Raw genomic sequence first — 24,952 nt, forward strand, 5'->3', positions numbered from 1 at the left:
TTACATCCTATCTGAGATTCCTCTCAAATTACAACCGCCTACTTTGACCGAGTCACCCCAGGCTGTCCTCAACAATGGTAAGGCCATCCTTGTTGCAATGCATTATTTTCCTTCTGGCAGAGACAGCAGTACTAAAAATATCCTGCACTGAACGATGCACTGCTGTTTTCCAATTTTGCCTGTTTGATGAAATCCAATTTAAAAATTGGTGAGGATTAGGATTAAACAGCTGCAGTCTGAGCCCAGCTTTGGCATCTAGTAAATTATTTAAAGGCATCTTAAGGTTGTTGATGAACCAACAGCTGAAATTCTCACACACCACATGATAAATACTGCTTGGCTTCATGCATTTGTAGAACTCTAGCCTGGGGCTGTTTTATCATTTGAATATTATGTGCCATACTTCAGTTTACAGCCAATCTGTGCTGCTGTGTAGAATAATATATGTATATGTTTCCAGCAAAAAGGTTTGGATGATGATTTCTAGGTCTTTGAATATTTTTTTTCCTTCCTCTACTCTTTGTAATAAATCATGCAGGCTGACATTTTTTCTCCACGCCTTCAAGCTGTTCAACATCTGGATCCTGTGACTGCAAAATAGAAAGTCCAAATTAATGATCTTGGTAATTACATTTTTGCTAACAGGATTTATCATTTTATCATTGAGTATCAGCACTCAAGTTTATAAATACTTCTGCCGAAGAATATGGACTTTATATATACATATATTTAAATCATTAATAGAGACATAGAACTAAAAAAACATCAATTGTATAGCGGGATTATTCATTTAACAACGACCAATGCGTGCACAACTTGGGTGCAGAAGCACTGTGGAGTATAACTGTTTGTCAACTGACGTGGAGGAGTTAACCACCAAAAAACACATTTTTAAACTAAATATAAGCACTTTTACGGATGTTAAACGGCTCCAAGGTTTGTGAAATTTCAGCGAGTGGACAGAAGAGATCAGCAAGTGGACAGATATTAGGTGGACAGACGTTTTTAGAGGAGAAATCTGGCGTGTACCCAGAGAGCATTTTGAACACAGAACTGTCACTAGATGCTCATGACTGCATTATCTGTGGACACTTACCAGACTGTGACAGACCAGGATGTTAACGTGTGTCAATAAATCAGAAACCCTCCCAGACCAAATAATAGCACACAGACTGCTGAGTTTGAGACCTGGTTCATAATTAAAAAAAAACAACAGAAAACCACATCCAGAGAACTGCTCCAAATCAGCTAAAGACAGCACATTTAATTATTCACCTGCAGACGCCGCCGGTGTTCCAGTGTAAAGTGTGACCCTGTTAACTGGTGACTCTCGGTTGTTAATTACCATAGACTGTACCAAATATGGACGTAGTCGTCACCCGTCTGTTTCTGAAAGGGAAAATGAAGCACATCGGCTATAGCGGCCATATTGGTAGTGGCAAGGGCTTCTCGTAAAGCTATATGGCGCCTGTTGGTCACGTGACCCTGAGTTGTGCCTCAGATTGGGCGAGCTTGCAATCTTAATTTCCTCTGAACTGCCGAGTTAGAAAAAAATTCACCCCCCGTACAGTGGGTGCTGATAGTAAAATTAGCGACTCAGACAGGAGACGCTTTTAAACCAGGCTGTGAATAGGTTAATTTCTGCTGTGAAAACAGCTTTTTTTGGCTTGATGTGTATGTGACTTCTGGTACTTTCAGAGCCAGCCTCAAGTGGACACTTGAGAAACAGCAGATTTTAGCACTTTTGCATTGTCTCTGATTCTTAGACCAGAGGTTGCCGCTTGTTAATCACTGATACTGTCGACTGAGAGTAACCAGTTAGCGTGGTCGCTATTAACTCTGTGACGGTCAAAACTTGATAAACGTTGCCTCTGTTGTATAGTATCGTTCCTAAAAACTGACCATGGAACAAGCATACATTTTTATGCTGAGAACAGCTTGAACTTTGTGCTTAAAAACGCTAACTCATCTGAATGAATGCAGCAAAATGCTGCTTCTGGGGTCAAGATGTATGCGCATTTTTATGCTGACATAGACTGATAATCCCTATATATAGACACCTCTTAACTATTTTATTTCTTTCTTTTAATTAAAATCATTGACTTTAAACTACTTACGATTTGGTATTATCTTTTGGTGCCTTGGTCCTCATGTTTTTTATTTATTATTATTTTTTTTATGAACCTCTTGAGTCCTCTGCCTCCCTTCACATCTGCCCTCCACTTAAAGATGGACAGAAAATGGCAAAAAGTATCTCCGTCATCTTTGTCAAGAATATGGACTTATCTCTGTTCAAAGATCATGTAGAGTCTTCAAGGAATAGAAGTCTAATGTCAATACTTCAGTAATGACATGTATAACACTTACATTAGGCTGTGAAGTTCAGGTGAGAATATTTACTGTACAACTCATTGACAAATAAGCAGAAATTAACCCAAATACAGAATTCAATCAAAGGGCCAAACATGTTTTAGTATCGTTGCTGTCTGCCAGCTTTCATCCCATTATCCACAGACATCTTTTTAGATACGAGTGGCTCACAAGCTTGTATTTACCTACGTCCTGCTGAGCTTATCACTGTCCCTCTCCTCTCTCTGTGTCTCTGAGATCCTTTAGAAATCACCATACAATACCATTTTCCAGCGAGCGCGGCTCAAAGGCCAGTCAGCGGCGCGTTAGTCATGGGGAATTATCAATTAGCACAGATGAAATGGCCACTTGAAAAAGACCTCTCAAAACATATCGGCCTCTCTCTCAGCCTCTCCATTTCTCACTGCCTCCCTCTCAATTTGATTCACTCCCTCTCTCCCTCTTACTGTGTGAAGCACGCCTTTGAAACGGAATATTAAAAGCATGTCGAGGATCTGCAGTTTTGCACCATCAGCACAGGCGTGTTTCTCCATGGTGGGGTGTTAAATGATAATTAAGGCGTTTGAATTTAGCACTACATAACAGACTGTGTACATCCTTAGCTAAAGATAGAAGAGGCTATGTGCATTCATAAAGATAACTGAGCTTCAGCTGAATCAAAGGGGTTTTAAGTGGTGGAGGCATGTAACTGCAGATGACAAACACTGAATTAAATATTTGGATTATTACACATTCATAATAGGCCTGCTGCTGATTTTCTTCATTATTGATAACCTCGAGATTTTTATGCAACCTCCAGTGGGTTTAATGAGGGAGCGGAATAAAAAGCAGAAAGGAGGTGACGAAGGAGCAACAGGGAGAAGAGACTTCAAAGAATCCATAGAATACATACAGGGCACACACACACACACACACACTCACACCCACACAGAGCCTGTTCGCTCATCAGACCTTCACTTATCGACTAAGAGACAAGCAACATCAAGATCACAGGCAGCAACATCTGTGTGAAATCTTCATGTATGAGCGTGTGCGTGTGTGTGTGTGTGTGTGTGTGTGTAGATATGCCTAAAAAGGCTGCTCGCCACCAGGTACGAGCTCTTTTACCCATATGGTGAATGTTTCAGAGGGAGCAAACTGTCACTACTCATCAACACACACACACACACACACACACACACACACACACACACACACACACACACACACACACACACACACACACACACACACACACACACACACACACACACACACACACACAGACTTAGTGCTGTGTCTCTGCAGCTGAGCATTTCCTGGATGTGTGTGTGTGTGTGTGTGTGTGTGTGTGTGTGTGTGTGTGTGTGTGTGTGTGTGTGTGTCCTGGGTGAAACAGAGGGAGACTGTGTGTTTATTCAAATTTTTGATTTTTGTGAATCTTTTCATGTGCAAAATGTTTTGATCTGCTGCCCCCACAGCAAGGGCAGAGTTAACGCTTAGGCGAGCAGGGCTAATCAAAGACTGACCTCGTTGCACATGTGCAAACATGGTATAGTTGGTGTTAGCTCACACCAACACTGGATCGATGATGGGAGTGTATTAGCTTTAATGTACGCAAATGAAAGCTCAATACGACTGCTGAGCAAAGTTTCAGGTTGGATCGTGGTTCAAACACTGGATGGCACACACAGTGGAGTCCCAGATTAGACTTTAGGAGTCGCCTCACTGTTGTTCACCAGGCACTTTACTCAGCCTACATTGCTACAACCAGGTTGGATCCCTTTTTCCTTCAGAGCTGATTCAACAAGGTACTGGAAACATTCCTCAGAGAGTTTGGTTCATATTGACATGATAGCATCACACAGTTGCTGCAGATTTGTTGGCTGAACATCCATGATGAGAATCTCCCGTTCCACCACATCCCAAAGGTGCTCTATTGGATTGAGATCTGGGGACTGTGGAGGACATTTGAGTACAGGGAACTCATTGTCATGTTGAAGAAACCAGTCTGAGATGATTCCAGCTTTATGACATGGAGCGTTATCCTGCTGGAAGTAGCCATCAGAAGATGGGTACACTGTGCTCATAAAGGGATGGACATGGTCAGCAACAATACTCAGGTAGGCTGTGGACTTTAAACCATGCTCAGTTGGTACTAAGGGGGATGAGAATCTCCAATTCCACCACATCCCAAAGGTGCTCTATTGGATCTGTCTGTTGACTGTGGAGGCCAGTGAACCCATTGTCGTGTTCAAGAAACACTTTCAAGTTGATTTGAGCTTGATGACATGGAGTATTTTTCTGGAGGAAGTGTCCATTAGGAGACAGGTACACTGGGATGGATGGGGAAAAAAAAACCCTACCTTAATACACCAGCAGCAGCCTGAACCGTTGGTATGAGGCAGGATGGATCCGTGTTTTCATGTCGTTTATTCAAAATTCAGAGCCTATACCATTGGGATATGTCAGCAGAAATCCAGACTCATTAGACCAGGCAACATTTCCCCAGGCTTCTATTGCCATGTTTTTTAGTGGCAATGAAAACTCTTAACCTGACACGCCAGACGTACAGTTTCATATATCCACCACAGAATTATTTCACAAGTCCATCTGGGTAGCAGCTCTTCCGATTTCCGATTTGCAGCTGGTGATTGAACGACCGTTCTGATTAACGCACTCACCACGGACCAATCCACATCATGCCACGGTATGACGTAGCTTATGTGAGCCGATGCTTCTAAGAAACAATAGATGAACAACTACTGAATCACGAGAAACAGCTGTGAAAAAGGCGTTAGACGACAGCTTCTGTTTTTATAAATTTGACTTAAGAATCAAAGGAACGCTGACAAGTACGAAAGTCTGCTGGCGTCACGTCTGCTCCCACAGCTCCCGCCTCTCTTCCCTGATTGGGCCGGTCAGAATTTAGCCGAGTGAAATCGTTGGTCATTGGAGTTCAGAAACTGAATCAGGCAGGTCCGTCTGCTCTGCAAGGTTAGAAAACTGTAGCCTCAGGGGCCATTTGCACGACAACGGTTTCAGGGTAAAACGCAAAAGTATTGTTGCGTTACACCCCTGCCACTTACATGGACACAATGTTTCAGCCGACCTTGAAAGTAAAACTTCTGAAACGGCCTCCAGAGCGGGATTTTTCTTAAACACTGCCAACACTGTTGCTGTGTAAACAGTAAGCCGGCGTTTTCATTGGAAACGGACGCCACGCTCCGCTTCGTGCAAGCGCATACAACAGTCCAACAGCACTGTTGTTACGATCGTTGTGGACTACCATGTTGTGCTTGTGTTGCTCAATCTGCTGACTGTCTTTCAACAAAATGTTGCTCCACTTCTGCTCTTAGTATTCTCCAATACACAAGATGATCGGCTCAACTCTACTTCAGTGGAGAGCTACCAAAAGCTGCTTCTGGACAAGGCGTACAGAGACCTCATAGAGTTGCTGGTATATTCCTGACTTGCAGGGGTTAAGTATTTTGTGGGCATTTTCAATAATCCTGTGCCAAAAGTGGGGCCCCATGCAAGTGAAACTGCTTTGGGGTGTTGGGACAGGATTGTGTTGGTGGATTTAGATCGCCCTCTTGATTCTAATCAGAGAGTATCTTTATCTTTCAACAAAACAACTATGCTGTATTTCTCAGAAGAACGTGATTTGCACAGGAATAAAGAAGATGGGTCCACGCTGACAAACGCCTATATACATCTTTGTTTTGAGTCACCTTTTGATCACACCTTCCCATCATATTTTAATGTTTCTCTGCCATCTATGAATAGACAATCTTAAGATCTTGTGAAAGACTGAAGAAGCCATCAGGGTCAACTCTCCAAAAACTGCAAGCAGCAGTCTCCCTGAAGCGTCCTTGAGCAAGAAACTGAACTCTGCCTTTACCAAAGCTGGAGTTTGAGACCTTTGACCTCCTTGACGCAGTGTTGCAGGATTAAAAAAAACAATTTCCTTGAGAGCACAGGAACTGTTTCATGCACAATTAAACTATGCTGCACCACAACAGATGCCTCAATACAAATAGAAACTGAGAAAGACGGAGAGGAAGGCAGACAGAGAGGGTAGATAACTGCATAAGAGTGGTAAAGGTTGTGTTTATGCCAGGGGCACTGGTACCCTGATGCCAGCCGATGGTGTATGTGTGTGTAAGTGAGTGTGTGTATCTTTGGGGTGAAGCCAACCACTTTCAGTTTGTGAAGGCTAATGTGAATGAACACTTCACTGGCAATGAGAGAGGGCGTGTGTGTGTGTGTGTGTGTGTGTGTTTACAGAGCCTTCCTTCAGGCTGAGGGCCTCCTTCTTGCTGTCTCTTTCTCCACACAGCAAACACACACAAACACACACAAACACACAACCATACATGGTCGATTAGACCATCTTTATGGCATTAATGTAACTGTCAGGTCCACTAGCTACAGTAACACTACCCTCCTATAAAAGTGTACACTAAGCACAGCTGGCACACACACACTCCTGACATACACACACATATGAACACACTTGCACAAAGGCCAGGGGCACAGAGGGTTTAGCAGATGGGCGATGTTGCTGAGTTGCAGATAAAGAAAAACAGAGCAGAGCTTTGCTATCAGCATCTAACAAGCTAATCAGTTTAGCCTTCACCAATCCGCTGCAGGCCTGTCTGCTGCAGCTTAACTGATCCACTGTGAAGGAGGATTGTTTGGATGCAAAACTTCTCTTAAAAGTTGGGATATATTTGTGTCAACAATGCTACTTATGATACCTGTAGGTCAGTGGCAGCTGCTGGTCAGTCAAGGAAGGGGTGCTAATTTTTTCTGCCCTCCATCGTAAATTTGTTTATTTATTTAAATGTAAATTCTACCCTGCATTCCTTTTCAAGAAAATGATCTGTAACCCTGTCGTACCAACCAGGTGTTTTTTCCAGGGATTTTACCAGTGTTCTCTCAACATTCGTCGTTTTTAAGAAAGGTAAACTTGCTGGGGATCGATAAAGCCTCCAGATCAGTCCAGAACAACTGAGTAGATGCTCCAGTGGAGGGTTTTACTTCAAGATCACTGACTGGTTAATTTCACTGTCAATCAAAAAGGGATTCAGCCTGAGACAGATCGTCCAATCATCATGCAGAAGCCCAGCGTCCAGGCCAGCCCACTGCCTCATAGACCCTCAGAGACGCTGAGCGTCCGATGGGCGGGACAAAGCCCAGCGTTTATCCAATGACCGTCCAGTTTCCACAGTGGAACAACCCACTCTACGCTTCCCCGCTGAAGTCAGAAGACGCTCAGCGTCCGACTGTGTTAAAGCGCTGAGACGCTGAGGGATGAATGAGAAGGAGGTCCGTGGATGTCTCCTCTGTATTCCTTTCAGTTGCCATCTGTAGCAGCTCTTCTTCTGTGTACTCTGGTTCATACAGGTATCCTTTTGGTTCCAAAGTGAATGAAACTTCATCGTCGCTGTCATAGTCACTCATTTTGAATTTCCTACGCTGCCTCACAATCCTTAGAGTACAAACAAAAGAATTACGATACTTGATCAGACTTACACAAGGCTAAAACCAGCGCCTGAAGCATAGCTTGTTTACATTCCCTACCGCTGAAAGGAGGAGGGGGGACGGAGCGCACTAGCGCTGCGCGGAAGGACACATGACCAGTTAGTTAGGTCCAGATAAATGTTTATATTTCCGAAGACTTAATGCACTTAAAAAATATTTTATGTAGCGCACTCTTATATTGTGGTATTACTTTTTGATTTTAGTTCTTGTAGTCAGAGAAAATAGCCTTTGAATTTGGTGCGTCTCTCCCTGTTAGTGCCTATTTCCTTGTCACCATCGATTAAAGTTTGTGTCTTACTGAGGGAGAGCAGACAACTTTCTACTGTATCTAATGTCCTTAGTGGTCACATAGAGCTCATACAACCCCACTTCAAAAAAACTGAACTATCCCTTTAAAGCAATCGCCACTGCTGTAGGTAAAAAAAAGCATATCTCTTATATCTCACACCTCTTTAAGTCTCTTGATTATAATTTACTTTGTGAGCCAGAAGACTACAGAGATGAAAAGGCAACATCTTTCATCATCAAAGCGTGAGAGTACTATTTTAAGCAAATACCAGAGGAAGGCAGCAGCTTCCTCGTTGCACCCGTGGGAATTAAAAGTGTCCATGGGAAATGTGACAGAGCCTGGCACTTTGAGTTCCTCTGGCATTAAACTCAGGCTGCTAATTGTCTTGGCAGTAGTTGCGTTTGTTGACAGTAATTGTACAAAGGTACGATGTGTAGTTTGCCAGTGATGTTCTGAGGTTTTAAAATGTGTTACTCAATGCTTTAAAAAGCTGAGAGGGAGACGGTGCAGAGCTATCTTTGTCACTTTCCTTCACAGCTTTCATCATTTCTGAATGTTTCCGTCCACTCACCCTACGACTACGATGATGAAGTCAAGCAGATTCCAGCCGTTCCTCAGGTAGGCGTTGGGGTGGAAGAGCAGGCCGTATGCTATTACCTTCAGGAAAGCCTCCACTGTGAAGATGATGAGGAACAGGTACTCCACACGCTCCTGTAGAGACACAAAAAGGCAGCGTTGATTATACTGGAAAAGTTTGGAAAGGAAAAAAAAATGCCTTTGGTGGTGAAGTTAAGATATTTTCTTTCTACCCCCATAAGGACTTGTGAGTACCGACAGTGAAGGCCTTTTTCCTCCTCCACCACACTGATTGTATCAACCAGAACAAGCCGTTCTCTAACTGTTTGTCTAAAGAGTGTGTGAGTGTGTGTGTTTGATTATTTATACGTGAACATGTATTTGTCCAGCTTGTAATCGTGTACACAATCAAAGTATTTGGTTATTTTATAAAAGTGACTCTCTTCCTGTCCTGGGAGGCTAATGTCTCGAGAAGGGAATGCATCCGTGTGTGTGTTCGTACACATACACACACACACACATAAAACTCACACAAGCGACTGCTTTACTGCACAAGTCCACAGATAGTGTTGTCATAGAAATGACCCCTGAGAGAAGGGTCCTGGGAAATGTCCTGGAATGGCCTTGAGCCACACAGAGAGGGTTTTCGCGATCATCATTGGCTTCATAACTGTCCATCATTCACGTAATCAGCCCTCACATTAGTAAGGTTTTAAATGAAAGGCCATTAAAGAGGTAGTTTAAGACTAATGCGCTTAAATATCAATTAGCCAGGAAGTTTTTAACGTTATAAATATTTTCTGCTTTCATACACAATTTTTATCAAATATGAAGATAAGTTTAGCTCAATCTTTTCATTTATCTTAATCTTAACTTCTCCTTTCCGCTGTTTCTCATGATCGTACACACACACAGACACAGGGCCAGAGGTTTGGGACACAAGGCCAACCAGGTCTCCTTATGCTCCAAGTCCCGTCCCTAAGGGAACGGTCAGCTGAACCTGAGTCTGGAAGGAAACTGCTTCTGTGTGTCCAACGAAGAGGGTAAGGAAATTAGTCCCTTTAAAAATGTGATGCTATTTCAGACAGCCTTATTATTTCCTCCACCAAGGAGGTTATGTTTTTGGGAGAGTTTGTCTGTTTGTTTGTGAACAACATAACTCAAAAAGTAACAAATGGATCTTGATGAAATTTTCAGGAAATGTTCAAAATGGGATAATGAAGAAGTGATTAAATTTTGCAGGTGATCCGGTTCACCGTCTAGATCCAGGATTTTTTTGAAGGATTCTTTATCATTGTGAGATAGGCTGTTTTCACCGTATGTGTATGAAACTCTACAATAAGTGGTCGGATTGTTTTGCAAAACAATACAAGACAAGGTCACCATAATTTCTGACAGATGTAAAAGTACGACCCAGATCCTGGGAATATTCTGGATACTAAGAACCAGAATATGAAATATGTACTGGGTCATCATAATTTTCAACACTGTCAAGAAACAAATTATTGTACAAAACTGCATCAAAACCAAATAGTAGCAGACAGTCTGCTGAAAGGGAGTATAACATTAAAGTAGGACTAAAGTGTTGGTGACATTCACAATATGCTTGGTGGAGATCTTTTTTAGTGATCAAAACACTTTGAAAGGGGAATATTAGCTGTTCTCTCACACTGGATTCATTCAAAAAAAACGTGTGACGAAGAGAAAACTAGCCAGCATTAATATTTTAATTAAATATTATTGCCACATAGAAAAAGAAGAAGATATACTTCAGATCTGTTCCATCAAGCCAAACACAAATTCAAACCTGGTCTGTAGTGGGATTTGACCCAGCAACAAAGTCTCATTTATATCAAAAGCAAATCAACAGAGCAGGGTTTTCTTTTAAAACTACTTTTCTTCAAGAAAACTTTCCCCAGGATGCAAAGCAACAAGGTAACTTAGTCATGCATAGTTACGTAGCGCTATCGTTTAAAACGTGACAACAAGCAAACTTTGTAAACTCAGTTTTTAGTTTAGTGTCCAGAAGGTGAGCAGACTATCTGTTCAATGTTACTCACATCCTGATGCTCAGAGACGTGTCGGCAACGTGTTACTGTCCTACCAGTGCTCATCTACCAACTCCAACCTCACCAATCAGAGCTAACGTAACTTCACTCTTCATTTTATTGATAGACTCTCAAGTTTGAACAGACCACTGCAGAATAACTGCTGACTGTGGGTTGGGATGAGCATTAACACAAACAGCTTGACCCATGTTTTAGCCCATGCTCTATCACTCTCCTTTTTAGCTTTTTTCTGCTCTGATGTCCATTTTTTTCCAGTCTGCTCCAGTGTCCACCATTACTATGATAAATCCAAGAATCCAAGAAGAAGCAGAGAAAATTACAGATCTCTCTTTCTCACTGCTAAACTTTGCGACCAGTACAGTGGCATCAAACTGACTTTTGGTCGATTTGCCGCAGACAGATTTGTGTTCTCCTGGGAGGGTCCAACCTGACCATAAATCCTGGGTTATGAACATCGAAATCCATAAAAGTGAGACCATTTCAAGATCACTCTAAAAGCCTTCACAGCACTGATTATAGAATATTTGGTAGCAAGATGCTGAATATGTATGGATTTCTTCTCTGCACTGAAGTTGGATCTCTCAGAGCAGATGTGACTTCAAAGTGGGTCCAGCTAAACAAACATGTCCAGTAAGGCCACACATGTACAAACACACACTGGGCCATGAGAATCAGCCACACATGTCTCCACTATTGACATGACAGCTGTGGTTTCACTGTTTCATTTATAACTGCTGAGTTTAAGGGTTTGTGTTGGTTTTAACTGGATTTTTATGGCTTTATATTCAAACCACAGAAAACTCTGAGGTGTCGATAAAAGAATCATGCTTTGAGATAATGTCCTTAATGATGTGATTATCACACACACTGAGATTTGGAGGTGTTATTTCCCACACTCAGACATGCTCAGGAAGCTTGAAAGTGGAGGGGATGATGTGAATGAGAATTTGGAGGATTTGCACATTTTGATGGACAGATGACTTGAAAGGAAAGTAGATTTTCTAAGGTCTGGGATTCTGCACCTGCTCAGAAAGCTGTCCTTAATTTGTTTTGTTTCTTGTCTCTGTCTTTCTAACCTCCCCTCATTTTTAATTCCAGTCCATGCAGCGGGCTTTAATAGCACAGAAGTATCCAGCTCCAGACCAAGATTTTCACATTAAACACCTGTCTCACTTCTCTGTGTGAGCATCCGCTAAGAGCCCTGGAGATTTTTTTAAATTTATAATCATCATTGGATCTGCAGACCCTCCAACCAAGTCTACGCTGGAGTAATTAATTTAACACACACACACATGCACACACACACACGCACACGCGCTCAGACTCATACAAATACCCTCCCCTTAATTCACAAAAGCTCTCCATCACTAGGCTGTGTATCTGCCGGTGACAGGCAGACAGTGCGGCGCTCAGATGAATAAAACAGAGAAAAACATCTGGTAGGAACAGCTCAGCCTGACACACACAAACACACACACAGACACACTCTTCTGCCTTCTTTTCTTCCGTTCACACAGACCCCATAAAGGGCAAAATCCATAAGGGGCACAACTAATCTTGTTAGTGACTGGAGAGAAATGAGACAGAAAAGATGAGGGACGAGAGGTGGATGGATGACGGAGAGACAGACACAGAGACACACAGAGACAGAGGAAGGCTGACAGATGGACAGAAAGGTGAGTATGTGGGGGCAATAATTCAGTTAGCTGCTATAGGTCATCCAAACCGCCTATCCATCAACTGCACCAATCAGATTATGGTATCGACATCCTACCATTCAGTGGACAATGTTTCCATTCCCTGTGACCTTCTGCATGTGCGTCACTGTGTGTGTGAGTGTGAGTGCTCAAAGACAGGATAACCTGTGAGGATGTTTTGAAAGAAAGACACACTATAGTCCATTCAGTGTGTGAGATTCATCCCAGAAACCCAACTTTAGCAGTGCTGCTAATCTGAAGTCCTGACTTTTTCCCTCTCAGACAGGAAACATTTCTGTACGGCTGTAAGGTGCTCCACTTCCAACATCCGGTAATGATTTATTTAGAGGCAGCAACCACAGCGGGACAAGTACAAGGAATGTGGAGTACAGCACAGTGTTAGTGGAGATTCTCTTAGCAGGATGAAGGTGGAACTTTCTGAAAGAGAGGGATGGATAAATGAAGTACGATACAGATTTTATGTAAAAATATATCAACAAACACATAGGTAGAAACTGGATCCTGGGAATTTCTTCTGTCACTAAGCTGTGATAGAGCCAAGGTTTTAAACAAAATCAAAAAATTCCAGTGATTAAGGAATAACACAATATTTCTGAGCCATGACTTATTAATGTCAGTACTGTGTCAGTAGCCACATTTACATGGACCCAAATATTCCGCTTGCATTCGGTTTATTTGCTCAAACGGAAAGAATTTAACGTTTGTATACACCTCATTCTGAAAGGACATTTAATCGGTTTCATAGGGGTGGAATATTCCTTTCCCCAAACCGATTGAGGTTTCATGTATCCACTCAAATGGAAAGTTGTGAGGGTGCGTTCTTTCAGCACATGCTCAGATATGACGTAAGACACAACTAGAGACGTTCCTCAGCTTTAAAAATGGCGGCAAGCTGTCAGCACTAGACTGCTGTGGAAAGTTTGTTTTTGATTCAAACTTTGAACAACTGAACATAATTTCAAGACTGGACAGACGACAAACTCGCAATACGGACTTTTGCAACACCGTGATAAACAAACTGTCGTCCTCCAGCTTTGATAAATCTTGTGATGTTTACGTTTTTCTGCGCATGCCCCATTGACTATTCTGTTTGATTATAGCTGCGCATGTAGACCAGAGATTGGAATATTCCTTTCCATGTATACTATTGTTTTCTGAAAAGTCATTTGGAAAGATTCCATTAGGAAAGACGAAAAACTCCTCATGTAACCGCGGCTACTGATAATGCACAGTTAGGCAGGGGTTATAGGAAACAGAATCTTAAGGCAAGGCAATTTTTTTGTAGAGCACAATTAGTACATTAAGCAATTCAAAGTGCTAAAGTCAAATAAAATCACAAGGATCCTCACCACCCCAGAGTTGAAAATCGAAGATGGCTGCCCCCCATTCTTAACAGTTATCAAGCTCCTGTAATAATCAGTGTACAAATGTTTGTAACACTCTAAATCAGCTGTATACATAGTGTTGTTAAACTTAATTTGTAGAAATGCTCCCACAGTGTTAGTTACATCCCTCGTGTGGTATTTGTGAACTAAAACGCAGGGCGTGCTAACAACGGCCCTGGTATGTCGGCACGTTTTTTTTTCCAACTTGGAGCAGACATTACTCCCAGTTCCTTCTTCCCAGGTTAATGGAACACATCACCACAGGAGAGTCCGCAGACGTGTAGAGGGTGTCTGTGAATCTGAGCTCGATTAGGCTCCCTGATTGGCACATTATGGTCGTGTCGCTCTGAATTGAAGTTGAATTGTAAAGCTGATTCCGCCCTTTGTGAATTGAAATTGAATTCTGTGTTTTTGAATTTTAAGTATAAAAAGAGTTTAATTTTCTTAGGTAAAATACAATTTCAAATTCATTTAAAAAAATAAATTCAATTTCAAAACACTAAATTCCATTACTCATCATGCTTTTCAAATTTAATATTTTAATTCAAATTCAGTTTCTGGTGGCACAAACATAACCTCATACAAACAACAATATTAATTAGTGTTGTTAACAGTTAATTGAGTTTTGATTAATTGATGCTTATGAACTGTCTCAAACATACATTTTGGTTTTGCATTTTCTCTCATCAGGAACAAACAACATATCTTATGTTTCATTCAGCTACGAGGAAGCTGTTTTTTAGAACTTACACAAGACATTTCCCCGGCTTTAGACATGAGGCATACAAAAGGGACGGATGGCACTGATGTTGCTTTAATGCTAGTATCCAATGTCTGCAAACCAGTGACATCAGCGCCGTCTGAGTCTTTTTTCTGCAGCTGGACTGATTACGACACGATTCTGCCCTGCCCCGGCTGACACCGAACCACATGGACATGCTTATTTTTCTCAATAAGAACAAGAAAGCAGGGGACTGGACGCTGTGAGTCATGCTTTTCTGTTTATATCTCTAGTCGCAGCAAATCCACATTGAGTGTATAAAAATACGCCCGCACAGATTATTTTTTTATGATCTTATCAAGTGTTTAAGTTTGTAAACATGCCATCGTATGATCTGTAGCCATCAGTTTTAATGGATTATTTTGCTTTTGTGAAAACGTGATTAATAGCGCAAAAAATTGCTGTTTTTGTCAGAGGTTTTGTCAATGAGCGATCATGTAGTTGTCATTTCATTGTCTTTGTTTTCACTGCTCGAGACACCCCATCTCTTACTTCCTTGAGACGCCCCATCTCCTGGTTCCTCAATAAGCTTCCAGACCCTTCTGTCTTATGTCTAGACCTCTCACGCCTTCTGTCCAGCTTCAAGGCTCTGTCTCAATGTGTATTCCTGCAGCAGACAAAGGGGCGCGGGGAGTAACTTAGGGAGCGTTTTCTTAAGTATAAATGTTTTACTCTACCTATGTTTGAGGTCTTTCTTCATTCTGACCTTTTCTTTGCAAAGAAAATAAAACCTTGCTGGCCGGCAGAAGTCTCTATTTCATTCTTCACCACAAACAGGAAAATTTCCACAACAATCAAGAGTTGTTTATTCACATTTCCAAAGATTGATTCTGGAAAAATGTAAAATTTGCATCTCTCATTCAAACACATCAAATCAAACTTAGAAAAAAGTTTTAATTTGCTTTAGTGATGCCCTAACCTTATCTTAGTACAAGCAAACACAGTTTGAAGCCTTCCTCAACAAAAGTTTGAGTTCTGATGCCTGAGCAGATCACAAAGTTGAATAGAAAACTCCTCTTTTGACATTTAGGAAAGTTATCTTATCCTTCTTTTTGTCTCTTCCTCTCATCCCTCACGATCATGTCTTCACCTCCTCTCTTCACCTCTTTTCTTCACCCACCTCAACTTTCTCTCTATCTGTTTTTTTTTCCTCTGTGGGTGCCAACCATAAGTTACCATAGAGACCAAGATGGGCTCCAACGTTACTATGGAAACTGTGCTGCAGCAGCATCAGCACCAGCAGCAGACTTACTCCCTCTCTTTCTCTCTCTCTCACACACACACATGCACACACACGTACACACAGACACACACATGCACAAAGTGATGACACCAATCAGTACTGTATCGAGAACATCCACAGCACATAGGCCTAATTACTGCTCTTCTCTCAGCATCCAGACTTCCCATCGTGTCTGTAGGTGCATCAATGTGTGTGTGTGTGTCTCTTTGTGTGTGTTTTTGTAGCAGTATGAACTCTTAGATACATGTGAAGCTGTGAGTCTGCCTGTTCCAGTGATTCATATCACATTCCTGCTACCAGCTGATTAATAAAGCTACTTAGTAATGCTCATCTGTTATGGTGCAGAGGCCTCCGCTTGAATGGAGAGCCAATGAAACGACAGCTTCTTTGAGTCTGATGTGATATTTTCAGTTGTTTTTAAAGGGTTAATAACACAACACATAATAATTAGGGTTTATATTTCATTTTCCTTCAATCAGAGTTTAATAGATTAGTCACCAGAGCCTGAAATCTGAGGTAAAGTTTTGGGTCACTGAACCAAAATTGGTCTGCTTTCTCTACACTGTTGTAATTGCCACAGCTGGGAGAGGAATAAAGATGTGTAATCAAGACTGACAGTGCTCAAAAGAAGAGCAGGAGATTAATAATGGCATATTAACTTCTGATGTTAAATCCACAACAGTGATGAAAACCACGGCTCGTAGGTCAACGTCTCAGCACTTAAAACAATTTTCTAACTGCCATAAAATGAGAAAATTTACCCACAACAAACCGTCCATCTCCTACTCCGCAAGGACATCAAGCAGTCAGATTTTAAAGCCACTCAAGAGAGGAGGAGAGGCGCGGAGGAGAGAGCCTGGAGGTTAAAGACAGTTCTTTCATTTCTACAGGTGTGTGCAGAATGAATGGAGCGACACTCTTTTCTTAACACCTACTATTGAAGTTCTGTTGAAGAGAGGTCCTTAAAGGTGTGTTAAACTTTGATGGCACATCAGTTGTAAAGCCTGATATATTGTCAATCATCTGTGTCAGTCGCTCTGGGCTCAGTGAGCAGGGGAGAAGTCTTCCTGTCTCTGCACTGCTCTCACTGCTCTCACTGCATAGAGAAACAGTCTCAGAGCGTAAATAAAACATTAAGAAAGTCAAAGGTACAGATGGCAGAGCCTTACTTTGTTTCACCATTTTACCTGATAAAAGAACAAGAGTCCAATAAAGAAAACTAAACTGTTGCAGGAGCAGAGGGGTCTTACTGAGCTTGAGGTTTAGAGCAATATGTGAGATTGGGGCTCGGGTTGGGATTAGTTGCCAGACAGCTGATAAATTGCTTGTTTTTTTCTCTACCTTTCATTTCTTTCCCTTTCCACCTTATCGGTGCGGCTCACTTCATTCTCTCAGTGTGCAGTTGTTCTAGTCGCAGGATAATCTCAATTTCATTAGGTGGGATGTCATGGGGTCAAATCAACTGGTGAAAAGAAAAAAAGAAAGTCTTTACACACTTAAAGCAGCCCGAGGTGGGCGTAGCTCTCCCTGAGGATACTCAGCTGTGACCAACTCCTAATTCAATTGAAGGGGTTCGGCTATAGTGGAATAATATCCTTACTGTAAAAAAGGCTCTGTGAAGCTTTAAACTATTTTCCATGATAGAAAAACAATGTTTCAGCCTGTTTCAGCACCAAACAGAGTCTGCTAAATAAATGTCATATTACAGGTTAAACTGTGTCCATGATGAGCACAGATCAGTGGTCTTTAAATACGAGCTCACGAAAACTGTATCTTATCATCGTAAGTCTGGGTCTGTCCAAGGTTTCTGCCCGTTAAAGAAACGTTTTTTCCTTGCCATGGTAACTTGCTAAACACTGCAAAGCTCTGCACTCATGGTGACATAAGACTCCTTATCTTGTCTTGATGTTGGGGTTCTGTTAATAAAATTTTCTTAACATTAACGGGGGCTGCACGGTGGCGCAATGGTTAGCGCTGCAGCCTCACAGCAAGATGGTCACCAGTTTGATTCCCAGCTTGGCCGGTGGGCCTTTCTGTGTGGAGTTTGCATGTTCTCCCTGTGCATGGGTGTGTTCTCTCTGGGTCCTCCTGTTTCTCCCCACAGTCCAAAAACATGCTCATCAGGTTAACTGAACACTCCAAATTGTCCGTAGGTGTGAATGTGTGAGTGAATGGTTGTCTGTCTCTGTGTCAGCCCTGAGATTGACTGGAGACCGGTCCAGGGTGTACCCCGCCTCTTGCCCAATGACAGCTGGGATAGTCTCCAGCCACCAGTGACCCTGAACAGGATAAGCAGTTCAGAAAATGAATGAATGAATGATATCATTTACAGGTCTAGACCTCTTAATGTTTTTGGAGAGTGTATTGAGATAACGTTTGTTTTGATTTGGCACTATAGAAATAAAGATTGATTGATTGATAATTTATCTTTGTCACTGGCTTGCTGCTCAGTGACTGCAGCGCGCTAGTGCTAGCTAATTTGCTAACTTTAACTTCAAGGCCCCATAAAGACTTTATGAAAGATCTTAAAAAAGTCTTGCTTTCATAAATTTGCCTGTTTGCAAAGCATTGTTAAAATAAGATTATTGGCGCAAGAAATAGATATTTCTAAATGTTATGTCTCAGTATCAGTGGTTTAGCTTAATTTTCCCTTTAGGACACAAATCCATTTACAGCACAATGACTGAAGTCCCTTTGATGGCACTATCCATCTATCCTTTTTTCTGAAGAAGAAGATTTCTTACTATTTTAGCTACAAATAAAAGCATTGTTGCTTTGCATCCTGCAAAAAGTTATCTTAAACAAAGAAAGACGTTGAAAAGATGATCTGCTCTCTATTCGCTTTTAAAACAAAGTCATGTCTCGGTTAGCGTAAATTCCTATGGCATGGAAAACAGAGACCCAGAAAAAACACAATCAATTCCAGCCAAAGGAGTGCCTACAACCAACACCAGTTGGCTAATCCTCTCAGCACCAACTTGTCTGTGTTCTAGTGGCAAATGTCTGACATTATGGGTTTCTTTGAGGAGAGTCCTCCAACAGTCTGTTCCCATGTTTTCAGCAGTATACTAGCAATAAAAAGACAACAGATGGCAGAAAAGGTGGTTCGACTTAAACAGTGGAACTGTATTTTTAGATTCTGTGATGCTAATTTAGTGGAAAGTGAGGATATACTGTTATAAAATTTGAACATGAAAAAAGTGTAAAATACAAATGCATCCAACATTTAAAACTTCAGATTTGTTAAGCTCTTGTGATGCATTTAGACTCTATTTTCAATGAATTCGTTTTAGGCTCTGTCACATGACTCCAAAATGAACAACACCTGGATGTAAAAATAAATGGGTAAAATAACCAAAGTTCAAAAACAAACTTTAACTGACATGAACCTCTTTTTTGTTTTGTTTTGTTCTTTTCCTCCCAAACATCTTTCACCCTTTCATGCACCCTTTCCTTCATGTTCTCAAGAACATACCAACACCACATGAGTCATCACATGAATCTCATTAAGAGAACTAAGATCCAATCTCAGCGCCTCTCCACAGAGATTATGTTTGATTAAGGATTACTCCAGCGTGTGGAGCCATGTGTGTGTGTGTGTGTGAGACAGAGAAACACACAGATTATATGATCATCATCTGTGACCTTTGACACTTGAAACAAAGATGGGTGGACACGTCCACAGCTTATGTGTGCACTCTTGATTCTAACACTCTGACATGACGGACGTTTGCTGCTACTGAAAAGCTGCCTGTGTTTTCCTGCAGTACGATTTTTCACTTATTGTTAAACAGCTTTTTTTACTCAATTATAGTAGATCATGACTGATTTTTTACAATTTTCCCTTAAGGTGGTTTGGGCCTTATTGAATCATATTTCTCTTCCTCTAAAGTTTCCTCCAGTCTTCTGAATATAAAAGTTCACTGAAAGAGAAACTCTTGTTTCCAGGCAACAGGCGATGTAAGCTGCAAGAAGAAGAAGAAAGAAGACAGAAAAAGTTGCGATACAAAAGGTTAATGTGGGCAGTATTTGTGTGTGTGACACTGAAAATTGCGACACACAAATCAGTTTGGCTCCAAATGACGTCATGTTTATTAGCTCCTGATCCTGATGCATCTAATTCCATTTGAGAGTTTCACAAATTTACTTTGCATGCTCTCCTGTAGTGTATTTTTAAACACAAGCAGGTGACATACATCTGTCTTTAAGCTGTTGAAGAAAACATTTCAGCTGGAGTCTTTTTTTTTTTTTCAGGGGGGAACTTCAAGAGAAAGATGTAACTTTCAGTGACACCGTGCTGGGTGTTTGATTTGTGTGTTAGGACCTGAAAAAGAAAGAAAAGAAGGCCGACAGCTCCCTGTTAAACACAGAAACTTACAGCTTCATACAGACCTGACAATACAGATCAACGACTCCTCCTGACAGACTGTCACATGCTAGCTGTGCTAACTCTCCACACTCACAGACACGCGTCTCGTGCTATCTCAATTTCTCTTTATCTCACACAGAGAATGTCACATACTATTTGTTTCTTCCTCTGTCAATTTCTTTCACTTTCACGCACAGGAGCCTGTAATCTGTCCACCTCCAGGTTCAGCCTCCCTGCAAACAAACATCATCCCTGCTCAGACGCTTCTCAGCAAACAGACAGTAACTGAGCTGCTGTCAAGCTTTTATTTTTCAGATTAATAATTCATTTATCCACCGTCTGGATCTGCTTCTGCTTTTATAGGTTACAGGGTCTGAAGCTGATCCCAGAATGCACTGGGAGAAGGACTGGGAGATACTATTGTTAGTAGGGATGTTTGATACCACTTTTGTCTGACCACGAGTACTCCCTCTTCAATACTCACCGAAACCAAATACCAACAACACTAATACTACTGATACATGAAACTTCAATTAACTTTGATCATTTTGAATTGACTGCACAGTTACTCTGCCATCAAGTCCAAAATGAAACACCAGCAACTCTTTTTAAGTTATATTTGTTTTGAATATAGTGCAAAAAAGACAAACAACTGTCAGAGTTTTAGTATTTAAAAAAAAAACGAAACACAAAAAAACTAAAACTAAACATAAAAAAACTAATTATAAAACTAAAGTGTAAAAAAAAAAAAAAACATAAAAAAAGTTAAATTGTTATCAGTCCCTGGTTCCTTCATGCTGTCGGAACAGGACCTGACGCACATTTGCAGTGGTGCCATATGCACCAATGTAGCGCCAACTACTGGCAAGGAGGACTTACTACAGCTTAGGGCAGGTTAAACTCAAGACTTTTTCAGACTTTTTAATGCCATTTGAAATTAAATTGAAGAACAGCTTCATTATAAACACAAATAAAAACACCACATCAACTTCATAGGGTTAGGGACACTTAATAAAGTCCCAGCTGCAACAACATCAGTGTTTATTGGTTCTTCTATCGTTATTGCATGATGTGACCACAAGAGTCACTCGGTAAATTACTTTACATAAAAAAAAACAAAAAAACATTGATTTTGAGCATTGGGACTTTTTACACTCATACGAAAACATGTAGATATTTTTAGTGCTGTCAGGCAATTAAAATAAATTAATTTAATTAATTACAGGATTTGTAATTAATTGATTAAATTAATTGCTTTTGAATATAATATCTGCTTAAGGTCCCTCAACAAAGAATTTGAATTCTAGGACATTACAAAATTGTAGTGCATGACTAATCAAATAAATACACGAAGAAGAGAAGATTCGTAAATCCACATTTTTTCAACTGGCAAATATCAGAATGTTCCTGTTTGCTGTCCATGACGTCAGTTCGATTGCAACTCTTCACTGTGCCTATAGAAGTAAATTATGCTTTTCAGCGGGAGGAGGCGGGGTCTGGCAGAGCTTGTCAATCAAAATCATGCTGGTAATCTACTGTGGGTGAGAGCAGTGGGCTCTTTGGATGAGAGATCAGCATGGATATGAGGAGAAGATGTGAGATGACAGAAACAAGATGCAGCAAGATGCTGCAAGTCAGAAAAGTTCAGGCAGCTCACGCTCCAACTGAGGATGTGTCGCGGTTGTTGAGTGGCACCATCGTGAGAAAAGACAACAGAGATCATGGAGAGGATCAAAGGATGGAGCGCCAGACACGAACACAAACAAAAAAAAGGATGTATTGTTTGTTTTTATGGATCAAAAACAGGAACAGAGACATAAAAGAGAGTCCACTCTTCTTGGGTAGTTTTGGTGTTTACATAATCATAGAAAACAATATAATTTGGTCTAGAAAGATCCTTTAAGATTTTGCAGTGTAATTACTTGATCTAATTAAAGTGACAGCCCATGACATTTTTTTAAGACTGTTAAAGATTAATTTAAGACATTTTAAGGCCATCTAAAGCCTTGTTTTTAGATTAATGAATTCAATGCCTTTGGGGAATTTTAAAGGATCTTCGGGAACCCTGATCTAGCTGCAATACCTTAGAATAAGGCTGGTATCGGCCCAGTACATGATACCCAATATTGGTACTCGCCTATCCTTATTGTTAGGCAACCACCAGAGTATCTCTCAGACATGCAGAACAAGCCAGTTGTTCATCCAGAGTCAACCTGACCTGGGTGTGTTTGGACAGGAGAAGGACATTCATACTGAAGATGGAATAAACATTAAAAGTGTCCGTAAACACAGACTGAGGAGCTCATAACAGGAGACTCTATAGAGAGAGCAGAGGGACCTGAAGGAGAGTATAAGAAGGATATAGACATGAAAGAACAAGAGAGAAAGAAAGAGAGTAATTGGTCTAAAAATAATAAAACACAGGAGCATAAATCATGTCACACAGACAGTCAGTGTGTGTGTGTGTGCAAGCCAGTGTGTGCATTAATGAGTGTGTGCTGGCTGGTCTCTGAGGGGAAGGTAACTGGTACCCTTGAGAGAGGAGGAGGGAAAGAAAGCAGGAGGAGAAAAGGAAGATAATGTCTAAGGAGAACAGAGAAGGGGAGTGAAAAAGCCAAGGTGAAAGAGTAGAGAGATGTTTTCTCTTTCTTCTGCTTTCAGTCGTCTCTCCATCACAGCTCACACACACTTCTTCTTCTCCTTGAAATGCTCATAGGTGAGCTGACTTATCACGACTTCTTCTCTCACCATACAGGACGAGACATGCACGCCCACACACACTGAGCACAAGCCCATACACACATCTCTTTTTCACATGAGAAGACATGTACACATGCAGGTGTGAACACATGAGTGAGAGATACAAATGAAGATGAAGCGAGATGGCACACAGATCACTGCAGAGCATCGAGATCAGAGCAGCTGCTCCTTAACTGACAGGACAAGACGGATCACTATACTCTTTAAGGCACCGCATGACTCATGGTGTGTGTTTGTGTGTGTCAGGGATCTAATGTGCCTCTTGGGCTGATGGCGCTGACTTGTAAGGAGCAGGCGGAAGGATTGAAAGGTGGTAGAAAAATGACAAGGAACCACAGAGGAATATTAAGATAGTAGATCAAAAGTAACAGAGTTAATCAGCAGTGTGTGAACGTATTCCCATTCCAGCTCATTGTAAGAAGTGTTTATGTTTCATCATATGGTTGGCAGTGGTTGAGTCAGCCAAGGGAATGAGACTATTCGTCTGAATAAGTGCTGTTTTTGCATGACGCTGGATGAAATTAACCATATTTGACCGTCTGAAAGAAAGGGATGTAGAAAGCTGCAGCAGAGGTCAGAAATAAGCCTGAATTGTCTTTTTAATTTAGCACAAAAGGTAGGAAAATCTGTGTTTAGACAGCCGTTAATGCCTCTTTTAAATGGAATCAGCTCATTCTGTTGTTGCCAGGGACTCTAGATTAAAGCTTCTGGTTCCCCCAAATGCTTCTAATTGGTATAGGTCAAGGGTCAGAAGGCGTCTGCTCCACATTGCCACATTTGACTGATCTCAGGGCTCATAAGGCAACTCCGAAATGGTGCTCCACCAATCAGGTTGCAGCATTTGTTGGCAGAGAGGATGTAATTGGTCTTGCCAGCAGTCTTGACCTCAATCCCATTGGACCCTGTGGGATCCCCTTCGGCATGCTGTTCGTGCCAACACAGATTGACTAATACAACCGCGCTAGTTGACTTGCTTCAAATTCTGGTTGAAGAATGGGATGCTTTAAAGCGTTTCTCTAATGTGAACAGTTTTTCCAGTAACGAGTAATCGAACATGCTCCTATCTCCAATCTAGTAATTGACTAAAGTTACTTATCCATGTCACTGTGCATTTCTATTTTTATCAATTCCTTTGTAAAAAAGACCAGGAACAGCAGAGATCTTTGCACATCCACTCCTCAGGCAGGAGCGTTGGATAAAGACAATGAAGTCCAAAGTATCAGAAGAAAGTTCCTGTGTGCTGGCCAACTTCTAGAAAGAAGAACTTAATTGCAATATATTTGCTGTTTTTTGGCAGTCCTATTTAAGATGGCCTCTTTTGGGAGCAAAAACATTTGCTTGAAAAAGGTCTATGACCAAAACATCGCAATAAAGTTCTTCCTTCTTGGCCAAAGTGTGGGAACTTTCTTCTCATACTTAGTAGAAAGATAAATTTGCCTTGTTCTTGTGTCCCAGGGTGTAATGCCAGGTATATAACAAGTCACGTTGAGCAACAACAACAAGAACAACTCACGTGAAATACATACCAAGCAGCAAGTGACACAAACGTAAACACTATTACAGTCATTGTTTTAGGGATGGACCGAGTATCGGCCAGGCAAATTATTGGGGCCGATATTTATTAGGCATATTGGCCTTTTTTTTTTTTAACAATGAACAAATTTAAAACTGCGTTGTTGTGGCTCTGATGCAGCTGCTCCGCTGACTTCAGTCACTACTCAGTCCCCAGCACTGTCCCATCTGAGTAACATCTGATTGGCTACAAGCAGAGCCATGGCTTGGGAAAGAGCCAATCAGCAGTGCAGTTATTACAGATATTGCAATTACATTGAAATTTTGGAAAACTTAATTTACTGTAGAAAA

At 41.2% G+C, this 24,952-nt stretch overlaps 1 protein-coding gene across 10 annotated transcripts in view; it reads right to left on the minus strand.

The window, feature by feature from the left end:
- cacna1c (calcium channel, voltage-dependent, L type, alpha 1C subunit) overlaps positions 1-24,952 on the minus strand; it is a 292,067-nt gene that overhangs the window by 108,076 nt on the left and 159,039 nt on the right. For all 10 annotated transcript variants that reach the window (XM_074697816.1, XM_074697807.1, XM_074697809.1 and 7 more), the window contains exon 4: positions 8,760-8,899. In XM_074697816.1, coding sequence (XP_074553917.1) covers positions 8,760-8,899 — 140 coding nt within the window. The remainder of the gene's footprint in view (positions 1-8,759; positions 8,900-24,952) is intronic.

This window comes from Halichoeres trimaculatus, unplaced genomic scaffold (assembly GCF_033239565.1).
Source record: "Halichoeres trimaculatus isolate MK-OKI-2021-1 unplaced genomic scaffold, fHalTri1.1 fHalTri1_scaffold_21, whole genome shotgun sequence".
Classification (NCBI taxonomy): domain Eukaryota; kingdom Metazoa; phylum Chordata; class Actinopteri; order Labriformes; family Labridae; genus Halichoeres; species Halichoeres trimaculatus.